General features: G+C 45.2%; 1 protein-coding gene across 1 annotated transcript in view; it reads left to right on the top strand.

Annotated features, from left to right (window-relative positions):
- The window catches only part of GALNT12 (polypeptide N-acetylgalactosaminyltransferase 12), a 34673-nt gene extending 12531 nt beyond the window's left edge, over positions 1–22142 (top strand). Inside the window, exons 3-10 of the mRNA XM_005905995.3 lie at positions 3138–3327; positions 6292–6477; positions 7683–7800; positions 9491–9667; positions 11726–11857; positions 14939–15052; positions 16871–17017; positions 19084–22142. Coding sequence (XP_005906057.2) covers positions 3138–3327; positions 6292–6477; positions 7683–7800; positions 9491–9667; positions 11726–11857; positions 14939–15052; positions 16871–17017; positions 19084–19224 — 1205 coding nt within the window. The 3' untranslated portion in view covers positions 19225–22142. The remainder of the gene's footprint in view (positions 1–3137; positions 3328–6291; positions 6478–7682; positions 7801–9490; positions 9668–11725; positions 11858–14938; positions 15053–16870; positions 17018–19083) is intronic.
- The last annotated feature ends 216 nt before the right edge of the window (positions 22143–22358 follow it).

Genomic DNA, 22358 nt, shown 5'->3' on the forward strand with positions numbered 1-22358 from the left:
CACCCCCTTAAGGTAGAGCCGCTGCTTATCTGCCGCTTCAGGCCCTGAGGCTGGTCTGTCTGACCTCAGAGCCTGTGTATCTGTCCTGACTGGTAGGTGTGCTGCTCTCACAGAAACACAAAATAACAGTGATTTACATGAGATAAAAGTTGATTTCTCTCTCCTGTTGCAAATCTGGGATAATAGACTAAGGCAAGTGTGGCAGCTCCATGGTGTTAGGGCCCGGCTCCTGCTGTCCTGAGTTTCCCCTTTCTCAAGGATGGCATGGCAGGCTGGTTCTTCACCTCCTGTTTACTCCTGTCAGTGGAAGGGTTTCCAGGGGACTGGGAGTCCACTTGGAAGTCACCCTTACATCCCATTGAGTAGAACAGGGTCACTTGGCAACAGCTGCTTGTGAGGGAGACTGGAAACATCATCTCTATGGGGAGAGTGAGTCAGGGAACAGCTGGCGTTCCCCCTGGCAGCACGCAAGCCAGGCTGGAGGCCGAGGTTTACTGTAGTCTACAAGGCACTGAGGTACGGGGTCTGCGGCTGTAGGTGAGCTTTACCATAACCTGTCACGACACCTTGGACAAGTCACTTGTCTTCTGATTCTTGGTTTCTCATCTGTAAATGAGTTTATCTACACTTAAATCAGGGCTTCCCGGATGGCACTAGTGGTAAAGAACCCGCCTGCCAGTACAGGAGACATAAGAGACTTAGGTTCAATTCCTAGGTCCAGAAGATTCTCTGGAGTAGGGCATGGCAACCCACTCCAGTATTCTTGCCTGGAGAATCTCATTGACAGAGGAGCCTGGTGGGCTACAGTCCACAGAGTTGCAAAGAGTTGGACACAACTGAAGTGACTTAGCATAGCACATTTAAATCAGAGGAATGGTGAGGAATGAATGAGATCACGTGTAGCACAGAACCTCATGTAGCAGCCAGCATATAGTAGGCATGTGTCTCCATTTTCTTTCCTCCCAGGGTTGTTTTAAATATGTCTATGTAGACCCTGGTTCTGGGTCACACCGCATAGCCTAGAATCCCAGCTCCAACACTTTACAGCTGTATAGCCTTGAGCATAGAGCTTAACCAGTTTCAACCTTGGCTCCCTGTCCTATAAAATGGTATAATAGTAGTTCTTACCTTGCAGGGTCATTGTGAGGATTAAATGAGGTGGTAGCTTGTTAGGACCTGGCACATTGCTGGCACTTGTTCAATGATAACTTCTGTTTTTAGGAAATATTTTAAAAACTGTAAAGTGCCTGAAACTTTCAGAAATGTATTCATTCAGAAGTAGACATCAGATTATTTCTTTTTATGGGATGAAGCCACTGCTCAACAGGCAGGAATATGGTATGAACCCCTTCAGTACAATTCAGTTCTCCTGTAAATGCAAGATTCTGTGGGGCCAAGGTTCTCCGTCCCCATGGTGGTGACGTATAAACCAGGATTCTCCCCTCAGCCTGTACTGGAGGAAGAAGTCCCGCCCTGCGCTCTCCTCCCACACTTCCTGCACCCTCCTCACACCCTTCCTGCAGTGTCAGCCTGAGCCGATGAGAGTTGTCAGCACCTTCCAGGATGGGATAAGACAGTTCTGGCAGACAGAAGATTGATGCCGACCAAACCCATAATGAGTAGTGGAGAGCTGCACCAGCATTTTCCTGTGTGGTCACTGGGCCCTGCTACTAATTAGCTTTGCTTGGGAAGTTTCCTCCCTTATTCCTGCTATCCGCTTGTACGCAATTATATTTAGGGTTGAAAAATCAATCAATGAATGTTTGTTTTTGTTTTTTGTTTGAGTATCAAGAATATTTAGAGAAACATTTCACCAACAACAAAGCAACTTAGGACATTTTACAAACTTTTCCCCTTCACTGATGACTGAGGATGACTTTGAGACAAAACCCATGTATTAACCAATGTGGGGAGATGCTGTCCTTTTTATTTTGCTGAATGGTTCCCACCTGACCCACTGAGGGATGTGAATTGGGGCCTTTAGTTCCAGGGCCTGTGTGTGGAGTCAGGAGTCCTGGGGCCAGTTCTAGCTGTGTGCCCGTCCTTTCAGCTCATAAGAACTCATTTCCTCTTCTGCAAAATGGGGTAAGCATGTCCTCCTGACAAGTTTTGGATTTGTTTAATAAGGATGAGAGACTGTAGGAGAAAGCTCTGGAGGCAGTGTTAAGGCTGTGGACTCGAGCCTGAGTCCTTGGGTTCAAATCACAGCCCCTCTGCTCTCTTGTCTGGGACCTCAGCTCATCACTTAGCCTCTCTAGCCTCAATGTTCTCATCCATAAAATGGGTACAGTAGTAGTACTGTAGTAGTAGGGGCTTCCCAGGTGGCTCAGTGGTAAAGAATCCGCCTGCAGTGCAGGAGACACAGAAGACTCAGGTTGGATCCCTGGGTCAGGAAGATCCCCTAGAGGAGGAAATGGCAACCCACTCCAGCGTTCTTGCCTGGAAAATCCAATGGACAGAGGAGCCTGGCAGGCTACAGTCCTTAGGGTCACAAAGTGTGGGATATGACTGAGTGACTGAACACACACACACACAGTAGTACTTACTTCATAGGATGAGTTATGTGAATCACTCAGAGAGTAGTAATTAGCACACTAAGCCTTGTAATGTTGGCCACCATTATTATTATTACTGTGTCAACTGAATTGTGCTTCTGAGAAAATTTGGATTAATGTAATTATAAATAAAATCTGTGTTGACATAGTTCCATGTAAATTAAAATTTTATGATGTATTATATATTAACAAATTAACATTCATATAAGAATTTTTTGGAAAAATTGTGAATGGATGGTTCTTGTGCTTTTATTTAAATGTTTACAAGTCAGGGTACTTTTGGTGGGGAGGATAGCTTTATTGAGATAGATCCATATGCCACATTCACCCCTTACAAGAGTACAGATGTACCTACCTGTGTTTTGAGCAGGAACCCTTCTTCAGTGGTTCTAGAATCCTCCACCCCTGCCTCCCAGCCTTCCGGGGGCTTCCAGGCTTGATTCCCAGCACAGTGAGGATATCCCTGGTGCAGAACAAAGGAGGCTCGTGTCTATTTAGTCTTCTTTTGGGGAGAGGGAGGCCCTGGGAGGACGCGGCTGGGGATGTGTGGAGGTGACCCTCGTTGTCCTGCTTCCTCTGCAGAACACCTGAAGGAGCGCCTGGCCACCGAGCTGGCGGGGTTGCCCAAGGTCCGCCTGATCCGCGCCAACAAGAGGGAGGGCCTGGTGCGAGCACGGCTGCTAGGGGCCTCCGTGGCCAAGGGCGACGTGCTGACCTTTCTGGACTGCCACTGCGAGTGCCATGAGGGGTGGCTGGAGCCACTGCTGCAGAGGTGCGTCTGTGGGTGGCGGGGTCCCCGACAAACTGGCGTGGGAGGTAGGGGTGCTGGGCTCAGCGGCTCCTCGGCCAGAGCCTCTGCCCCTGACGTGGAGGGGATATGTCCTCCCACGTGGAGGGGATGTCCTGGGGCTGTGGAGGCAGTTAAGTTAGTTAATATATAGCCAGCACTTAGAACATGCCAGTAGACAGGAGGCCCCAGATGAGTGTTTGCTTTTATTACTGTTTATTTTACACATTTATTGTAGAAAACTTAGTATGATCAACCAAGAAAAAAATAGTCACGTAGAATTGTACTCCTAGAGAATATGTTTTGATGTATTTCCTTCAAGCCAGTAACCATTACACCCAGTACCAACAATGCCTAGGGCCCACCTGTGAAACTTTAAGGGACCCCCCAAAAAATTGTGATAATTTCTTTTACAATCAGAATGGAAAGTGAATATCACAATAATGAATATAGCCTGGGTCGTTTTTATGCCTATAATATAGTCATAAAATATGGGCTTCCCTTGTAGCTCAGTTGGTAAAGAATCTACCTGCAATGCAGGAGACCTGGGTTCGATTCCTGGGTTGGGAAGATCCCCTGGAGAAGGAAATGGCAACCCACTCCAGTATCCTTGCCTGGAGAACCCCATGGACAGAGGAACTTGGTAGGCTATAGTCCATGGGGTCGCAAGAGTCGGACACGACTTAGTGACTAAACCACCACCACCACCATAGTCATAAAATATTATTTTTAATATCTAATTTTATGGAGTCATGGAAGCATAAATACAGCCACGTCTTCAACACCATTTCTCCTGCTGTCCCACAGCCTCTTACGGCTCACCCTTGGCTGACTTTTGTTCTCTTCTCTTCCCTGTTTCCCTCCCTATCCTACTGATTCTGCATCAGGAGCTGGGCTGGCAAGCCCTGAGCTCCTCCAGGTGCGAGAGGAATGTCTAAGGAGGGGCAGGTTCTCTGCTTGGTCCCCACTGTGGGGAGTGGGTAGAGGGCTGGAAGATCAGAGTTTGTGCATTTGCGAAACTACTTTCCCCTGGCCCCCAGTGCTTGGTTGCCAAGGTCTATCTGGAAGAGCTGGGGACCCCCTCGCCTTCCTTCCTGCATGAGACCAGGCTCTGCTCTGACACTTCTGCCATCCTGGACCTTTGATGCCTCATTCTCCTCCCTCAGCTCTAATGGGCTTCAGCAGCAGCAAGGACTCAGGGTTCCTCAGGCTAGTGCTAGAGTCTTGAGATCACTTAAAACATAGTGACAGCTGGGTGCTCCCTCTGCAATCTGGCCTAATGGGTTCACCCTTCCCTCCTGCCTGCACTTTGCCTACAGAGGGCCACCTCTAGTCCTATCTAAAATCATAGGTGGGGGTGCACGCTTTTCCCCTTCAGCTGATGCATAAATGCCATCTGGAATTCCAATCCACTCCAGTCCACCCTTTGGAGAGAGTGAGGTGGCATTCCACATAATCACATCCTTATTCCATACCTGGAGTCAGAGGGATTCTCCCCTGGTTACCCATTAGAAGTAGCTGGGGAACTTTAAAAAGTCCTGGTCCTGTAGCAAACTATTTGGATCTGAATTTCTGGGGTGGTTCCTGGCCTTCTGGATGTTTCAAAAGCTCCCCGGGGAATTGGGTATGCCTCAGAGTTGAGACACTGGACTGTAGACTGTCCCTCAGGTGTGGTCTCAGCCAGGCACAGTAACCCCTTCCCTTTAGGGGCTTTTGAAAGTGGAAGATGTTCTTGGTTGTCACATTAACGAGGTTGTGCTCTTGGCATTGTGAGCTGCTGTTGATATCTGGGGCAGAACCATTCTTTGCTGTGTAGGACTGGACTGTGGGATGTTTGGTATCCCTGGTCCCTGGCTCCCAAGATGCCAGGAAGCTCTACCCAGTAACCGCTGCAACTGGGCCAGCACATTCTCTAACTGTGATTTAGAATCCTTTACTCCAGTACTGGCTCCCTCCAGTTTTCCCTTTCTTGTAGAAATTAGGCTACCCCTGGTTCCAACCTGCTGGATGCAAGTCACAAGTTTATGGTTTATGGGTTTATAGGCAGATTCTAGAGAACTGCCCCCAGAATATAATCCAGAGAAATCTAATGTTCACATATGGTCCAGTCTCAGTTCATGCTTCCTGGTGTGCTGTCAGATGCAAAGAAACACAGTCTGGAAGCCTGCTGAAAGATGGTTGGGCTTGTAAGAATGATTGTGGAGAGAATCACTGAAGCCTGTGCACAGGCTGATGGCTGCAACAAGAAATTATCACATTTTCCACTATATGTAACATTTAATCATAAAGAAGATTAAAAGAAAAGTATAGCTGTAGTTCCAGGTTCTCTGCCAGTCTCTTACAAACATTCTGTTGGGGAGTCCACATTAACCCTCCAAGTATGTATTATTGTTTCAGAGGCATCAGGCTCTGAGTGGTTAGATGACAACACTAATGTCACACAGCAAATAAGGGGCAGGATTAAAATTTATTTGCTAGTTCCAAAGCAGACCCTTTAGTCTGGGTGCATCTCTGTTCATAAGAAAATAATTATTTCTTGACTTTAAGATGTTTCATTGTGATTACAGGAAGAAATCGCTTACAGTCTTGAGAAACTGAAAGTCTGCTTTCTGCTTTAAAAGTTAGCTTGGATTTTGACATTGTGAGTTTCATAGAAGGATTGAAGTTTAATCAGAATATCTTTAGATGGAATCAGACTATTGAAGCTATGGAACTTTACATACCAGGGCTAGAATCCTTGTACCTGCCCCTCCTCCACCCAGCACCCCCATGATGTTCACCTGCCGGGGCTGACCTGGCTGCAGACACCTGGAATAAAAGAAGCAGGCCTTTCCACACAGGCGTTCCTCCTTTTAGTGGAAGGCTGAGGAGACTCGATTCTCAGGCTTCCTGGTGGTCCTCCTCCTGCCCGTACATGGTAGAATGTCAGGGTGTTCTGATTGTTTCCAGGATCCATGAAAAGGAGTCGGCGGTGGTGTGCCCTGTGATTGATGTCATTGACTGGAACACCTTCGAGTACCTGGGGAATGCTGGGGAGCCCCAGATCGGCGGTTTTGACTGGCGGCTGGTGTTCACGTGGCACACGGTTCCCGAAAAGGAGAGGATCCGCATGCGGTCCCCCATCGATGTCATCAGGTCGGGGGCTACTTCTTTGAGTGCCTTACCGCATCTGGCCAACTTGTCAGTGAAGGCTCTCGGGAGGGATGGTTAGCCGTTGCCTCTCTTTTCATTTTCCAGAGTATTTGTTTATTTTTGATAAAAAATCTTTGCTATATATGTGGATTTATATTGTTATATTTTAATAATTTTGGTAAGTATGTATAACATAAAATTTACCCTTTTAACCATTTTTAAATGCACAATTCACTAGCGTCACACACATTCACAGTATTGTACAACCATCACCTCTATATATTTCCAGAACTTTTCCATCATCCAGTGTTGTTGTTGTTTAGTCGCTAACTCATGTCTGATGCTTTGTGACCCCTAGACTATAGCCTGCCAGGCTACTTTGTCCATGGGATTTTTCCAGGAAAGAATACTGGAGTGGGTTGCCATTTCCTTCTGTAGGGGAATCTTCCCAACCCAGGGGTTGAACCGGGTCTCCTGCTTGGCAGGTGGGTTCTTTACCACTGCACCACCTGGGAAGTCCTGTATGGAAACTCTGTACCCATGAAGCAGTACCTCACTTTCCTCCCCTCGCCCAACCCCTTTTAACTAACCATCTCTGGATTTCCCTATGTTATGTACCTCATATAAGTAGAATCACACAATATTTATCCTTTTGTGTCTTGTTTCTTTTCCTTAAGAATTTTCCTGAGCAGTGCCACCCAGCCTGGCTCCTGCCAGCCTCTCAGAACTCGGCCTCTCACTTCCCATCTCTCTCTGTTGTCTGTGCTCCTAGAAGTTCAGGGGTTTCACTCACCCTTAGGCCTGTGGTCATGCTCCTGTCTTCTCGGAGAACCAATCATTCCTCTTCTGGGCTAACTCCCCTTTGTTCTGCAGACCATGCCTCCTCCAAGAAACTCAGCCCTGCCTGCCTCCCTCCCTATCTCATGGCTTCTTCTGTATTTCCACAGGGTCCCAGGTTGACCTTAGTCCCCCACAGAGTTCTGTGTTGCCTAGTGAGATGTCCATGAACTTCCGCAGGGCAGGGGCTATGGGGCAAGGGCTATGGGGAACATCCAGCTGCTGGCCCATCTTAGCTGCTGGCCTCTCTTAGGCAGAGAGCGTGAACTCGGGATGTGCTTATGTGAGTGAATGGACTCAAGGTTTGTGGTAGAAACCAACTGTGATGATTTTCTGCTGCTTACCTCAAATTATGATTCACATGCCTCTAGATCTCCAACGATGGCTGGTGGGCTGTTTGCTGTGAGTAAGAAATACTTTGAATACCTGGGGTCTTATGATATAGGAATGGAAGTTTGGGGTGGAGAAAACCTCGAATTCTCCTTTCGGGTAAGTACCCCAGTCTTCTGTTTCCACTCGCTCTTAACCTGTTTTTTGTCTCTCTCTGGGAATGATGGCTTTGGTAGGAGAGCCTGGTGGACTTTTCCTCTATATTGGCAGTTTATCCAATAATCCTGAAAGAATACAATGCCACACACATCCTATAAATACTCTTAAATTACACATTTAATAGATTTGGGGCTGCTAAAGTTCTTTGAAGTCACCTAGTTCTTTTACTTTACTGAGGGGAGGGATGGCGGGTGGAAGGGGAAGTGACTGGCCCAAGATCAAAGAGCGCGTGACAGACTCAGCACTTAAACACAGGCGCCTCCTGAGCCCATGTTTTGGAGCCTTAATTTGCTTGGCTTCTTGATAAAGTAGCCTCTTTATTTGGCACATGCGTGCTAAATCACTTCAGTTGTGTCCGACTCTTTGCGACCCCATGAACTGTAGCCCACCAGGCTCCTCTGTCCATGGGATTCTCCCAGCAAGAATACTGGAGTGGGTTGCCATTTCCTTCTCCGTTTATTGGGCACAGTGACTTTCAAACTTTGACATATATAAGATTTGTTAGGGAAACTTGTTAAAAAGGCAGATTCATAGGCATGGTCTCTGGAAAGTCAGATTTGATAGACTTATGGTAGGGACTGGGTGTCTGCATTTTGTAACAAGCCCATACATTGATTCTGCTGTGTGTGATACATAGATGCCCCTTTGGGAAAGCTTTAAGCATTCTGGTAGATTTCCTAGTTAACTGAATCTTGCATTTTAAGTATCAAAACCTTATGTCGATGTTTGTGCTTTTAAATGGAAAATTTTCAAATTGAGGAATATCTTATATGGTCTGCTGCTTTAAAAGAATTAATAAATAAGACTTTGGCCCTCCACTGAGGACTCACGCCTGCCCTCCATTATAAGCACTAGATGGCAACCCACTCCAGTACTCTTGTCTGGACAGAGGAGCCTGGTAGGCTATAGTCCATGGGGTCACAAAGAGTTGGACACGACTGAGCGACTTCACTTTCACTTCTCACTTTCATGCATTAGAGAAGGAAATGGCAACCCACTCCGGTGTCCTTGCCTGGAGAGTCCCAGGGACAGAGGAGTCTGGTGGGTTGTCGTCTATGGGTTGCACAGAGTCGGACACAACTGATGTGACTTAGCAGTGGCAGCAGCTATCTTTGGTCATATGTCCGTGAAAAGGCTCCAAATGGCTGTGTGCTGAGTTTTGGGGTGTGCTTTTAACAGTCTTTCTGCCTCTTCCCTAGGTGTCAGGCTGCTCTGCCTGCCTCTAGAAGCTCTTCCTTTCCCCCTTCCAAACCTCTCTTTTTACTTGCTGCTTTCCTATCTTCTATGGCTAGGAGACCAGGTAATCAGCATGTGCTTTACCTAATAAGTGAGTGAGTTCCCAGTGAGGTCCACTGTGGGTGCTCCTAGGCGTCAAGTGCATGAGCCTTCGTGCATGGAATTTGGGGTCTGGGTTCCGATGGCTTGTCTTTGCGGCTGCTTTCTTGCTCTTTGACTGCATCCTGGTCCTGAATATTCTGGGGAAGTGGCCACCTGCCTCATGGAGGGTGAGGTCTTGGCAGTGTTCACCATGACCTCTGTGTGCCCAGCCTCCTTACTGTAGGCATTGTGGACCAGCAGCTCACTCCCTGCTCAACCCCATCACCCCGCCTCCTCCCCACTCTGTGCACAGATCTGGCAGTGCGGGGGGACCCTGGAGATACACCCGTGTTCGCACGTTGGCCACGTTTTCCCCAGGCAAGCTCCCTACTCCCGCAATAAGGCCCTGGCCAACAGTGTCCGCGCAGCTGAAGTGTGGATGGATGAATTTAAAGAGCTCTACTACCATCGCAATCCCCAGGCCCGCCTGGTGAGTCCCCCCTGTACACCCACACTCCTTCTGGCCACATCCAAACAAAAGCAGCTGATTCTGGCCTCCTACTGTGGTAGATCTGGTTCCAGAAATAGAGAGGAAATCGGGTGCTCACAACCCAAGAGGAAAACTGTATTCCTTCACTTATAATAAACAACAGACAGTTGATTCTCACTCCTTACCATAATTACGCTCCATACAGTCACCGAACCACAATCACTGAATTTGGGACTGACTACTTAGCCATTGATCACGGGGGAAATACAGGATTAAGTTACTGCAGACCTCTTGCAGGTAGACATTCTTATCAACTGATCAATACATAACTTGGTTTTATGTGTGCTTCTGTTTAAATAATCTATTTAACGTATATTGTTGATTTGTTGCACTGAGCTCACACCCAGGTGAATCTAACCCGACACACCTCTTTTCTCCCTCCAGCACATCACCGCCTTCTTGCACTAGGAACACTGGACAGCACTAACCACTCTTGGGGGCCATTTTAAACAGTGAAGTCACCACCACAGTACAGAACAGTCTGAGAAGCCTGGTGCTAAGTAGTAAACAGGACACTTGCTTTCAGGACGAGGGCTGAGCTATAACCTCAGCTGGGAACACGCGCGTGCTGTGGGACCCTCATGTCTGAGAATGACCATGAAAGTGTGAAGACACCACAAGTATTGATTTTAGTGTTAAAAATAACATTTTATCAGAGAGCCCCACTGCCACTAACAGGCCACCCTCCACACACACCAGGACAGGGCTCCCACTGACCTATCTTCACATAACTAAGGGTCCACGTGACAAGACAAGAAAGTTGGCTCCAAGGCCTCTTTCCCGGCCACTTGTAAATTTCTTCTTGTGAATCTTTACAGCAGTCCTTCAGAGTAACTTGGAGATTTTCATTTTGTAGATGAGAAAACTGAAGTTCAGAGAGAGTGATTTAAGGAACTTGCCCAAGGGCTCGTAGCAGATGTGGGAAGAACTGGGTCTACTCCAGTGGCACTCTCTCTGTGCTGCGGAGCCCTGTGGACACTCACCTTGACCTCCACTGTGGCCTTTCTCTGCCTCTGGGCTACAGGGTCACTGCTTATTCTGTCTTGCCCAAGGCTGCGAGTTAGAAATATCTGCCCTTCCCTGTCACCCAGTCTAAAACCCACAGATCAATCCTTCTTTCTGACGGTTCCCAAAGAATAATATGTTAGAAAGAGGGGCACTCATGCACCTTTTGTCTGAATGCCCAGTGGCAGAATGTTGAAATGGATATTTGGTTGAAGATGAGGTCACAATGACTCTCATTGAAAGATGAACTTCTGGAAAATAAGCAGAAACCTGAAATTTTATTCAGACTTTTTCCTTATTGTTGTCATTTTGTTAAATATTTTAACTTGTCAAATTTTAACCATTTAACGGCATAACACAGGGACAGTCCTATCTCTGCACTCAGCGTTGCTCTCATGGTGGTACATTTGCTGTGCTAAATAGATGCTCGCTTTATTTGATTATTCAAAAATTCGTAATCATTGGTTTTGTCCATAAAACAAGTATTTATCATTGTAGCATTTTGCTGTTACTATTGGAAGAATATATTTAGACTTGAATAGATTGGGCACATAAGAAAGTTTTCATTCATAATTGCCTCTAGAATACTTACCTTTGTTTGGAAGTGAGTGTCCAGGTATCAGTGGTAAAACTATCAGAACACTATGACATACGTGTGCTACTCACATGCCGCTGGTCTGTGACCACAGAGGGCCAGGGATGCCGGTGCAGCCCCTGGATTCAGCTCCTGACCCATCAGCAGGGGCTTTGTGTCCTTCCTTCCTGCACCTGGCCACACCTCCCTGCAGCAAGAGCACCTGGGGATGTCGTTGTTTGAGCAACAGTATCTCCTGCTGGGGTGCTGCCACTATGTCTGAGACTGTTTCTTATCTTCTCTGTCCTGTGCAGGCTCTGCACACAATAGGTGCTCAATAAAGGCTTACTGGGCGAATGAAAGGCTTTAGTAGGAAGCACTGTGGCTTGCAGGGGCTCACCGTTTTGTCCTTTTCTCAGGAGCCTTTTGGGGATGTGACAGAGAGGAGACAGCTCCGTGCAAGGCTTGGGTGTAAGGACTTCAAGTGGTTCTTGAATACCGTGTATCCAGAGCTGCACGTGCCCGAGGACAGGCCTGGCTTCTTTGGGATGGTGAGCGAGGTGGGCCTGTGCTGGGCAATGTGCTTCTGCCCTCCAGGAGTGACCTGGTCTCCTGAGTGACCAACCCTGCAAAAGAAACGCCCCTTTGCGGGGACAGCTGACTTCTCTCATAGCGCTCCCCCTTCTCATCCAGTGTCCTTCTTTCTCCCCTTGAGTGTCTGGGCCTCAGGTCCAGAACGTCAGCACTGGAAGCATCTCTCAGTTGGTGAGTACAGCCTCCTGTTTTACAGATGGAAACTGAGGATCAGTTGGTGTTTCCAAGTCTTTTTTTTAACTAAGTCCTTATCACATGACTTCAAATCTCAATAACTGGACCAGTTACTAATTCCCGACTCAGGGATCCACAAAAGCCATAGTAAGGAAGAGGAATCACTTCTGTTATTTCAGAAAACCTAGAAGAAATATTGGTGGGATGAGGTCAACTCAAGTGTCCAGCACCTTTGGCTTTTGCTTGGAACTCCACCAACTTAGGGAAGGCTCCTCTGCTCTGTGGTGTTCATCAGAAGAGCTGGTGTTCCATTCTGCAAGTTTTGATAATTGCAAAGCAGGGTATTTTCAGTTTTCATTATAAAAATGTTCAAACATGCAGAAATGCAGAGAGAGAGAGAGTGATATAATGAATTCTGTCCCTGAGATTCTGTGTTTACCGAGAAGATGTTGCCTCTTCTGCTTTCCCTTTCCTCTGCTCCACCCTCCCATTGACAGTGTGACCCTGAATAAAGTTAAAGATTCCTTTGCAGCTCTATTTATTTATAGAATATATTTCACTAAGAAGGTATAGTCAAACACACTATGCTCTAAAGTTATTCAAAATCATTCCTTAAGTCTATCACCAACTTGATAGAGTTAGCTTAATTAATCTAAGTTTTAATCATTAGGGGTTTCTCCCTTTTCTTCTTTAGTTTTTTTTTTTTTTTTTTCTTTCTTTCCAGATTCTTTTGAATCTGGGAACTCATCTGAGGTTGAGGTCCTTTGGTGGTCAAGAGTACCAACTTGGCTTCATAACATTTGAGTTCTTCTAAACCTAAGATGCCCTGATTATTCACCTATCCTGTTCCCAGGTTCCTTCACAAAGTTAAGGGACCTCAAGAACATAGAGGTCTCTGTTTTATGAGCCAGTGGATTATGGATTCCTTCTTTCTATATGGCTGAGTCTTATTCCCAGAACGAAGCTAGACAAAGGTGGACAAAGGCCAGGGCCAGAGTGGGATTCAGAAGAAGCCAGTGAAGGGTTCTTTGAAAGTGAAAGTGTTAGTTAGTCAATTGTGTCCACTCTGCGACATCATGGACTGTAGCCCACTAGGCTCCTCTGTCCATGGGATTCTACAGGCAAGAATACTGGAGTGGGTTGCCATTTCCCTCTGTCCATGGGATTCTGCAGGCAAGAATACTGGAGTGGGTTGCCATTTCCCTCTGTCCATGGGATTCTGCAGGCAAGAATACTGGAGTGGGTTGCCATTTCCCTCTGTCCATGGGATTCTGCAGGCAAGAATACCGGAGTGGGTTGCCATTTCCCTCTCCAGGGGATCTTCCTGACTCAGGGATGGAACCTGGGTCTCCTGCATTGCAGGTGATTCTTTACCAACTGAGCCACCAGGGAAGGTTCCTTAAACTCTCCAGAAAGGGATTTGGAAGGTACTTGATGCTAGGAAAAATTGAAGGTGGGAGGAGAAGGGGATGACAGAGGACGAGATGTTTGGATGGCATCACTGACTCAATGGACATGAGTTTGAGTAAACTCCAGGAGTTGGTGATGGACAGGTAGGCCTGGCATGCTGCAGTCCATGAGGTCGCAAAGTGTCAGACACGACTGAGTGACTGAACTGAACTGAGTCTCTTTCTGGAGGCTCCTGGAAGGGAGTGGAAGCATGGAACCTTCCAGGGCTTTTTGCTTTTAGAATAATTAAAGGGATTTAGATCCAAAAGTACCTTAGAGATGACCTTAGATTAGAGAATATTGAGTGATAGAGCACGGGACTTGGATTCTGAGGTCCTGGATTCAAGACTCAGGTGTCTCCACTTATGTGTTGTATGACCTGTGTGCAAACCATCGGCTCTCTCTTATACTGTCCTTGTAGTCTACAGTGGTGGACTTCTGATCTGAGAAGTGCCAGGTCTCTTAACTGGGGTGTCCTTTGAAGATAATGTAATATCAGGAACTCCTTGGTACACAGGGCTTCCCAGGTGGTTTTAGTGGTAAAGAAACCACCTGCCAGTGCAGGAGATCCAGGAAATGCAGTTCAATCCCTGGGTCGGGAAGTAGGAAATGGCAACCCACTCCGGTATTCTTGCCTGTAAAATTCCATGGGCAGAGGAGACTGGTGGGCCCAGTCCTTAGGGTCACAAGAGTCAGACAGGACTGAGCACACACTTGGTGCATATGTGAGGTGACGACCCAGCTACTGAACTAGTAAAGCAATAAGCCTGCACTAATGAGACATGAAGCAGTGTGAGCTCTCAGGCCATGAAGAGTTCATCTCTCTGCTCCTCAAATTTATCTTCCTAAAATGTGTATGAATCATATGATATCACTTAGATATGGAATCTAAAAAAAATGATATAAATGAACCTATTTACAAAACAGAAATAGAGTCACAGATGTAGAAAACAAACTTACGGTTACAAGTAGGGAGAGCAGGGGAAAGGATAAATTGGGAGATTGGGATTGGCATATACATACAATTGTATATATAAAATAGATAACTAATAAGAACCTACTATATAGCACAGGGAACTCTTCTCAGTCCTCTGCAATGACCTATAAGGGAATAGAAACTAAGAAAGACTGAATATATGTATGACTGATTCACTGTGCTGTGCAGCAGAAACTAACACAACAGTGTAAATTAACTATACTCCAGTGAAAGTTAATTTTAAAAAATGGGGGTTATGATTCCTGCCTATGGTATAGAATGGGAAAGACGTTTAAGACTAGAAATGGAAGGGGCTTTTAGCTCTGAGACTGGTTCTTCAGGCAGCCACTTCTCTCGCTCCATTTACCTGCCTTCACAGCCCTGGGTGGAACCTGTTGTGTATAATCTGGACCAAATGCCACCTTTATGTTTTGCTTAGCTCCAGAACAAAGGACTGAGAGATTACTGCTTTGACTACAACCCTCCCAATGAGCACGAGATCACAGGACACCAGGTCATTCTGTACCGCTGTCACGGGATGGGTCAGAACCAGGTAGGGGCTGCTGCTTTAACAGCTTGACCTTCCCAGGCTGAAGGACAGTGGACAGCGGGAGGCCCTGTGCTCAAGGGATCATCGGTGTGGGCCTTTAAAGAGGGAGATGAGGGGAAGTCTGTGTGTTTTTAAAACATTGAATATGTGATTTCTTGTTATAAAGGTAATATGTACTCGTAATAGAGCATTTAGGAAATATAAAAAGTAGAAGCAAGTAGTAAATGACAAGACCCAGAATGACCACCATTATAATTAGGATATATTTACTTCCCATCTTTTTTAATGCATGACCTTGGGATTATGTATTTTAAATGGTTGTTGTAATATCTGCATGTTTTATAGTCTATCGTGTCCATTACTTAATCATACTTTTCATGTGTTGTTAGACATCCTTTGAGAACATCATCCATAACAGCTTCTTGCTAGTCCTTTGTGTGACTGTATTAATTACTGTTGAGGTAACCAATTCCTTCCTCCCTGTTTTTGTAATTATAAATAACCCTGCTGCTAACATCTTTGGTCAGAAAGAAAAAATGAAGGAAAGCAGATCTGCATTTCAGATGACTTATTCAGAATTAAATCTTATATGGAATTATAGGATTTGATATGTAGTGCCACATTGCAAAGCAATTTTTAGGGCAGTTTCCTCAGTCAGGGCCCAGATGGATATGTCTGGGTTAAATGCTGAACTGCAGGCCGGGCAGGGGAGCAAGACCTGGAAGGTCTGAGTACTGGAGCAGGACCCTGGACTGAGAAGCAGGCACACTGCCAGGGCGGGGCCAGGGGGGGATGCAGGAGAGAACAAAGCGTTGGTTCTAGACGTTCAAAGACTGCTGTCCTAAGTAAAGTGTGAGATACCGGAGACGAAGGGTGGGCATTCAGATTTTCCTCTAACCTGGAGTCACTCTGGTTCCGTTTGAATATTAGGCCCCATTATAGTCAACAGTAAACTTTCATAATTCAGACCCTACAGCCTTAAATTTTTCAGGTTCTTCAACCCCTTTTAGAACAGCACTCCTCAAAGGTGGTGCCATCAGCATTACCTGAGAGCTTAGAAATGCAGATTCCCAGACCCACCCCATCCCTCCCCAACCCACCTCTAGTCTTGACTGGTTTTCAAGGGAGATTCGTTTCAGAAGCACTACTCCATGTGCCTTGGGAACCTGTCACCTGTGTTAGAATCTCCTGGAAGCAAGGGGGTGGAGCGGGGCAGATGGGCAGCTGCCTGTCTTGTTAGAAGTGTGAAAGTGCAGCTTCTTCGGCCCCATCTCAGACGGAGGGAACCCTCATTTCCTCTTTGGGACCAGGACCCTGAATCGGCATTTTCCCTAGGCACCTAGGGTAAGAAAACCATTGCTCTGAAGAGCAAGTCCTCCCATTAGCCGTCCTTTGTCTGCTGTGTACAGCACTTTGTGGTCTCCAAGGCATGGTTGCATCCATTTCATTTCGAGGGAAGGAGGAGGAAAGGACTGAAGAAAAGGAGGGGAAGTGGCTGGTCAAGGGCACAGAAAGCCCTCAAGGGCTGGAACCAGTCTATATTCTTTCCTGCCATTTTGCACGAGCCTGGGGTTAGGCACAGCAGGTGCGGGGTGACCCGGGCCATCCCCCACCTCATGCTCTTGCAAACGAGAAGGGCCCCTCCATTCACATCGGCTACACACCTCTCCAGAGGTGTACAGGCTGCTCCGGGGACACATGCTGGTGTGAGGACCCCAGCACCCATGCCCTGGTAACCCCAGGTTCTCCTTCCTCTCTCTAAAGATTGCCCTCTTTGCACATCAGAGGCTGACTGGTGCATGTTGGCTACTCCATTTCTAGTTTTTCGAATACACATCCCAGAATGAAATACGCTACAACACCCACCAGCCAGAAGGCTGCGTGGCAGTGGTGGAAGGAACAGACGTCCTCATCATGCACCTGTGTGAGAACACCACCCCAGAGGACCAGAAGTTCATCCTTCAGGAGGTAGGCGACCCATCTCACGCCTTCCTTCTGTGGCTCCCCATCCCGTGGACTGCAGAGGGGGTTGTGGAGGTAAAGTGAGTCCCTAGTAAGTCTCAGGGATGCGGCCCCTACAGGAGGTCAGGCACTTCACAGTGAACCCGAGGGGTCCCATGGCATCCAGCACCAGTAGCAATTCCCTTCTTTGCTCCCTGTCCGCTCCCTGTCAGTTTTCCTGTCCCCTTTCCACCTTGAGCTGTGGCTGACTGGAATAGGAAGGGGAGCTGTCCCCAGCGCAGTTGGAGATTACTTGGGATTCAGGGGTTCAGATGAATGAAACAGGCCACCAAGTGTAAGGACATGAGATTAGACCCAAGTTTAAGCCACTCCTGTTGTCTAAGGCTCATCTTTCCCAGCTCTAAAGTGGGGATAATAATCGAAGCCTTATCTACCTCTAGTGAAGAATAGATGTGCAGCCAGAAAGAGTCCTTGGAAGCTGTAAAGCTGTACGTTGTTAACTTGTGGTGCAATAACCAAGAAAACCTCTCTTATGGAGTTGGTTCTCCGTCAGAAGAGTCACTGCTGATTTGGAACTGGGTGTCATTTCAGGTCTGAGAGGCACTGCCTCTTGCACATTTGTAAGAAGCTCACGGTGGGACTCATCCATCAGTCATATCTAGTGACTCACTAAAAAGCACTTGAGGACATAAATCTGAAGAAAATAATTCAAAAGAGAGAATTAGGTCACTTTTATCTCCATGAAGAGCTTTCATTCCCAGCCTGGCCCCAGGGATGGAAAGATCCATCTGTACTACTTATAAATGAATTAATTCTAAGTATAATTAGAAGTCAGAATATATTTTATTGTAGAAAGTGTTAAGATCAGCAATGAAATTCTCAGGTTTCCTGGGAAAGCCAGGCACTGTAGTGCTATGTGATACAAAAAATAATAGGGAAAATATTTCTGTAAACCCCAAAAGTTTTGCCCTTCCCTTCTTTCTTCCAACAGGAAGCCATTGTAAGACCTCAAAGAAGAGTAATGCAAGGTAGAAATCACAAAATTGGTTTGAAATGCCATTAAAATTTTATCTTAAAAATCTTAAATTTCAGTGAACATTTAAGCAAGTTTCTTTAGAGGGGTGTCAGGAAGGATGCTTTATTTGTTTACTTTCACATTATTCTGAAGGCAACTTGTGAACACTTTTAAGGGCTTTCCAGATTAATATTATTGAGCTTACAACAGAGAGAGATAGAGGGAAAGATTAACTCCAGAAACTGGGGAGAGACTTGGAAAGTGAGCTCAGCAACAGGTGGGGAAAAGAAGAGATGAAGAGGACTTAGAGAGGGCCATTGTCCTTTGGGGTTTGGACATTGGCATCGTTTGCGGGCCCTGTTTCCTCTCTGGTGACCTGTCTCCTCACCCAACTGGTCTGTGGCTGAGCTGGGACTAAAGCCAAGTTCCCTCATTCTCCACTTAAATACAGGAGAAAGAGGCCTCCAGAGACCTAAGAGAAGTGGAAGAGATTAATAAAGGACCTTTGGACCTGATTACTCTGAAGGAAAAGAACATCAGTAGGGGTGAGATAGAGTCCTGATCCAGGTGGCGCAGTGATAAAGAATCCACCTGTCAATTCAGGAGATGCAAGAGACACAGATTCAGTCTCTGGGTTGGGAAGATCCCCTGGAGTAGGAGATGGCAACGCACTCCAGTATTTTGGCCTGGGAAATCCCCTAGACAGAGGAGCCTGGTGGGCTACAGTCCACAGGGTCGCAAAGAATTAAGAGGGGAGATATAGGGTCTGACTGATCCCAGAACAGCCAGCAGGTGGCACTATCGGCCCTGACGGTAGAGTCGAGGACCCCCTGAAGAGCTCCCAGGACAGGCAAGCGTGACACAAGCCTCCACACACCTCTCCTGTATGCACAGACGGTCGTGGGCTGCCTTCATACCTGCAGACACTTACTGCTCAATGAGTATTCCTGAAATGATAAAAATCACCCTGAGCACTTAACACATTTTAAGGAAAAGGTACTTTCTCAGGAATTGCTTGTAATTCTCTTGAACGCACAATGTCTATTATCTTTTGTAGGATGGTTCTCTATTTCATGTACCGTCCAAGAAATGTGTTCAGGCTGAGAGGAAGGACTTGAGTGACAGTTTCGTACCACTCTTACGAGACTGTACCAACTCGGATCATCAGAAATGGTTCTTCAGGGAACACATTGTGTGAAGTGTCACCGTACGACGGAGCCCGTCGGAGTGGATGGGGGAAGCCCTGGACTGTATTTAACAGACACTTAGCTAAGCACAGAGACAGACCCACCAAACACTTGGCTGCTCTTCTTTTTATAAGGAAATCATTTTGTGATTTGTGAAAGGAATGTTGTCTTTAGTAAAAATGTGAATAACAATTCGTATTGATTTTGAAAACAAAATTGTTCCCAAATACCCTGTTTTCAAAGGGTAGTCACAAAATGTTAACTCTTGGTATTTAAAGAATTAAAAACTTTAACTATTTTTCTATCAGGATGTATTTTCTACTGTCATGTCTTTTTATTCCCCATAGCAAAAAGGTAAATATTTTATTTTCATATTTGAAAGGATCCCCAGATATGAAGATGTCTGCTTGGAGAATAGACTCGTGTAATGGACTTTGCATAAACTGACAATACCTTAAACTTTGGGTTAGATTTTTCTCAGTATAGGTGTGTGGACACTGGGAACATATTGATTCCTTCAGGTCCTGGAGATAATCTACATTTATTTAACTAAGAATGCTCCTTGGTTATGTGTTGCTGCCATAGTCAAAACTGCTGTTAAAGTTTATGTTAGCCACAGAGGACTAACCAAAGCTGAAATTTCAAGGGAACAGTTTGACATAGGGGGCTAATATAAACTTCTACCCTACAGAGTGGGCTTCTGACAATGCCTAACCGCCGTATGAATGGCTCCTTTTAGCAGCCACCAGGATGACTTTAAAACGTGTTTATATCATTTTTAATTTTTATCACACATTAGTGTCAGGGAGAAATTTAATGCTCTTGGTGAAATTCAGTTTTCAAATTTGTTCATTAATAATAATTGGTCATTGAAATCCATATTGGATTTTGTGCTGCAGCAACTGTTACAGTTTCTCTTCATAATTATGATTTGTGAACAGTTCCAGATCTATTGATATTCTGAGATTTTGTCATCCTGATGAAGTCAAGAGGAGTGATTTTTTTTTTTTTTTTTTTAAAGCAAGAGCATTGCTAATCTTTGGTTTTGCAGTCTGGCAGATGTGAGAGATGAAGACACATGTCTTCAACTGATGAAAACGCATCAACTTTCAACTTTTGTCTCAGGCTCTTTTCTACATGTTTCCCTCTGAGAGATCCAGTTTAACAGTTAACCAGGAACAAATCCAGTTGACCTGGCTTGGAGCAATCTGATGCATCTTAAACCCCTCTGAACTTCACTTCATCTGTGAAATGAGAAGAATGAAAGCAAGCTCGTGGAGTAGTTGCAAGGACTAAATAGCATAAAACAGGGTAGGACTTAGCTTAGTCCCTGGCATGCAGTACGAGTTCATTACATTTCCACTTTCACAAATGCACTTTATAAAATGTGAAGCACAATAAATATCAATAGGCATTTATCAAAAAATAAGTATTAAATAATTCAGTTATTTTATCTTTACAGGATTAAATATAGCAGGCAGGAATACAGTATGAACTCCTTCCAGCACAGCTCAGTTCTCCTGTAAATGTAATATGCAATGGAACCAGAGCTTCCCTCCTGCATTGGGGTAACTTATAAAACAGGGGAGATGCCCTCTCAGCCTGTAATGGAGGTGAGAAGTCTTGCCCTGCACCCTCTCCCCCGCTTCCTGCAGTGTCAGTCCGAGCTCTGCTGAAGGGGAGTCAGCCCCTCCCAAGGTATAGGAAGACAGTTCAGGCAGACAGAAGGTGAATGCCAGTCAAACTTATCATGAGTGCTGGGAGGCTACACAAGTATTTTTGTGTGTGTTCACTGGGCACTGATGGTAATTAGCTTTGCTTGAAAAGTCATCCCTCTTACTCTTGCCAGCAGCTTCTACTTGGTAATTTTTAGGGTGGAAGAACTAATGAAAATATTCAGGGTGTCAAGAAAACTATTTTCACAGACTGGAAGACAGTTTTCAATATTTTTAGGATAGTTGCCTTGCCTAATGGATGAGGAGTCAGCCTGGGCAGGTCTCCGCCTGCCCCACTGGAAGGTGTGGCTTGGCCTCTGGTCCTGGTGTGTGCAGTCAGGATTCTGGGGGCAGCCGCAGTGGGGTAGGTGGTTTCACCTGCCAGCGCTCGTTTCCTCATTTGCACAATAGGGAGAGCAATGTCCTCTGTTAAGTTCTGTTATATTTTTAAGTTACATTTTTAGTGGTTGCCCTAAGGAATTACATTATGCTTCCTGGATTTATTGCAGTCTTCTTCACTCTTAATATTGTGTTAATTCCCATAAAACTTAGCAAATTTGTAGCAGTATAGCTCCTATTTCCTCCCTTGTGCTATTATGGACATATATGTTATAAACTCAGTAACAGAGTGGTTTGCTTATTGTTTTAGTAAGGCATAAAAAGAAAAAATATATATGTACAAAATACACAGTCTTTTATGTTTACCCACATAATGTACCATACTCCATGCTCTTCATTTTTTCCTATAAATCTGAGTAACCTTCTGGTATAATTTTCTTTCACTATAAGGCCTCTCTTTGATATTTCATCTAGGATAGATATGTTAGCAATAAATTCTGTGTTTTTGTTTATTTGGGAATGATTTTAATCAGAATAAAATAGTTTGAAATAAATAAAATAAATAAAATAGTTGAAAGATAGTTTACTTGGATATAGAATGCTAGCCGACAGGTTTTTTTCTTTCAGCACTATGAATCTGGGATTACACCACTATAATGTCACCACTGTTTTGGATGAGAGATCATCCATTAATCATTTTGCTATCTGTATGTGATGAGTGATTTTTCTCTTGCTGCTTTTAAGATTTTCTCTTTGTCTTTCAGCAGTTTAAGATATTTCTAAATGTGGTTTGTATTTATTGTACTTAGAGTTCTTTGAGCTTGGAACGTAATTTAATGTTTTGAAAAATAAATTTGGGAAGTTTTTAGCCATTATTTCTTCAAACATTTTTTCTGCCCGTCTGTTCTTCAAATTGGGTAATTTCTGTCTTTAAATTCATTGATTTCTTCTGCCAACTCAAAACTGCTCTTGAGCTTATGTAGTTATTTTATTTCAATTATTTTTCAAATCTGAATATCCATTTGGTTCTTTTTGGTAGTGTCTGTTACTGTGCTGAGATTTCCTAAATATTGACTTATTGTTAGCATGTT

Source organism: Bos mutus, chromosome 8, assembly GCF_027580195.1.
Source record: "Bos mutus isolate GX-2022 chromosome 8, NWIPB_WYAK_1.1, whole genome shotgun sequence".
NCBI lineage: Eukaryota > Metazoa > Chordata > Mammalia > Artiodactyla > Bovidae > Bos > Bos mutus.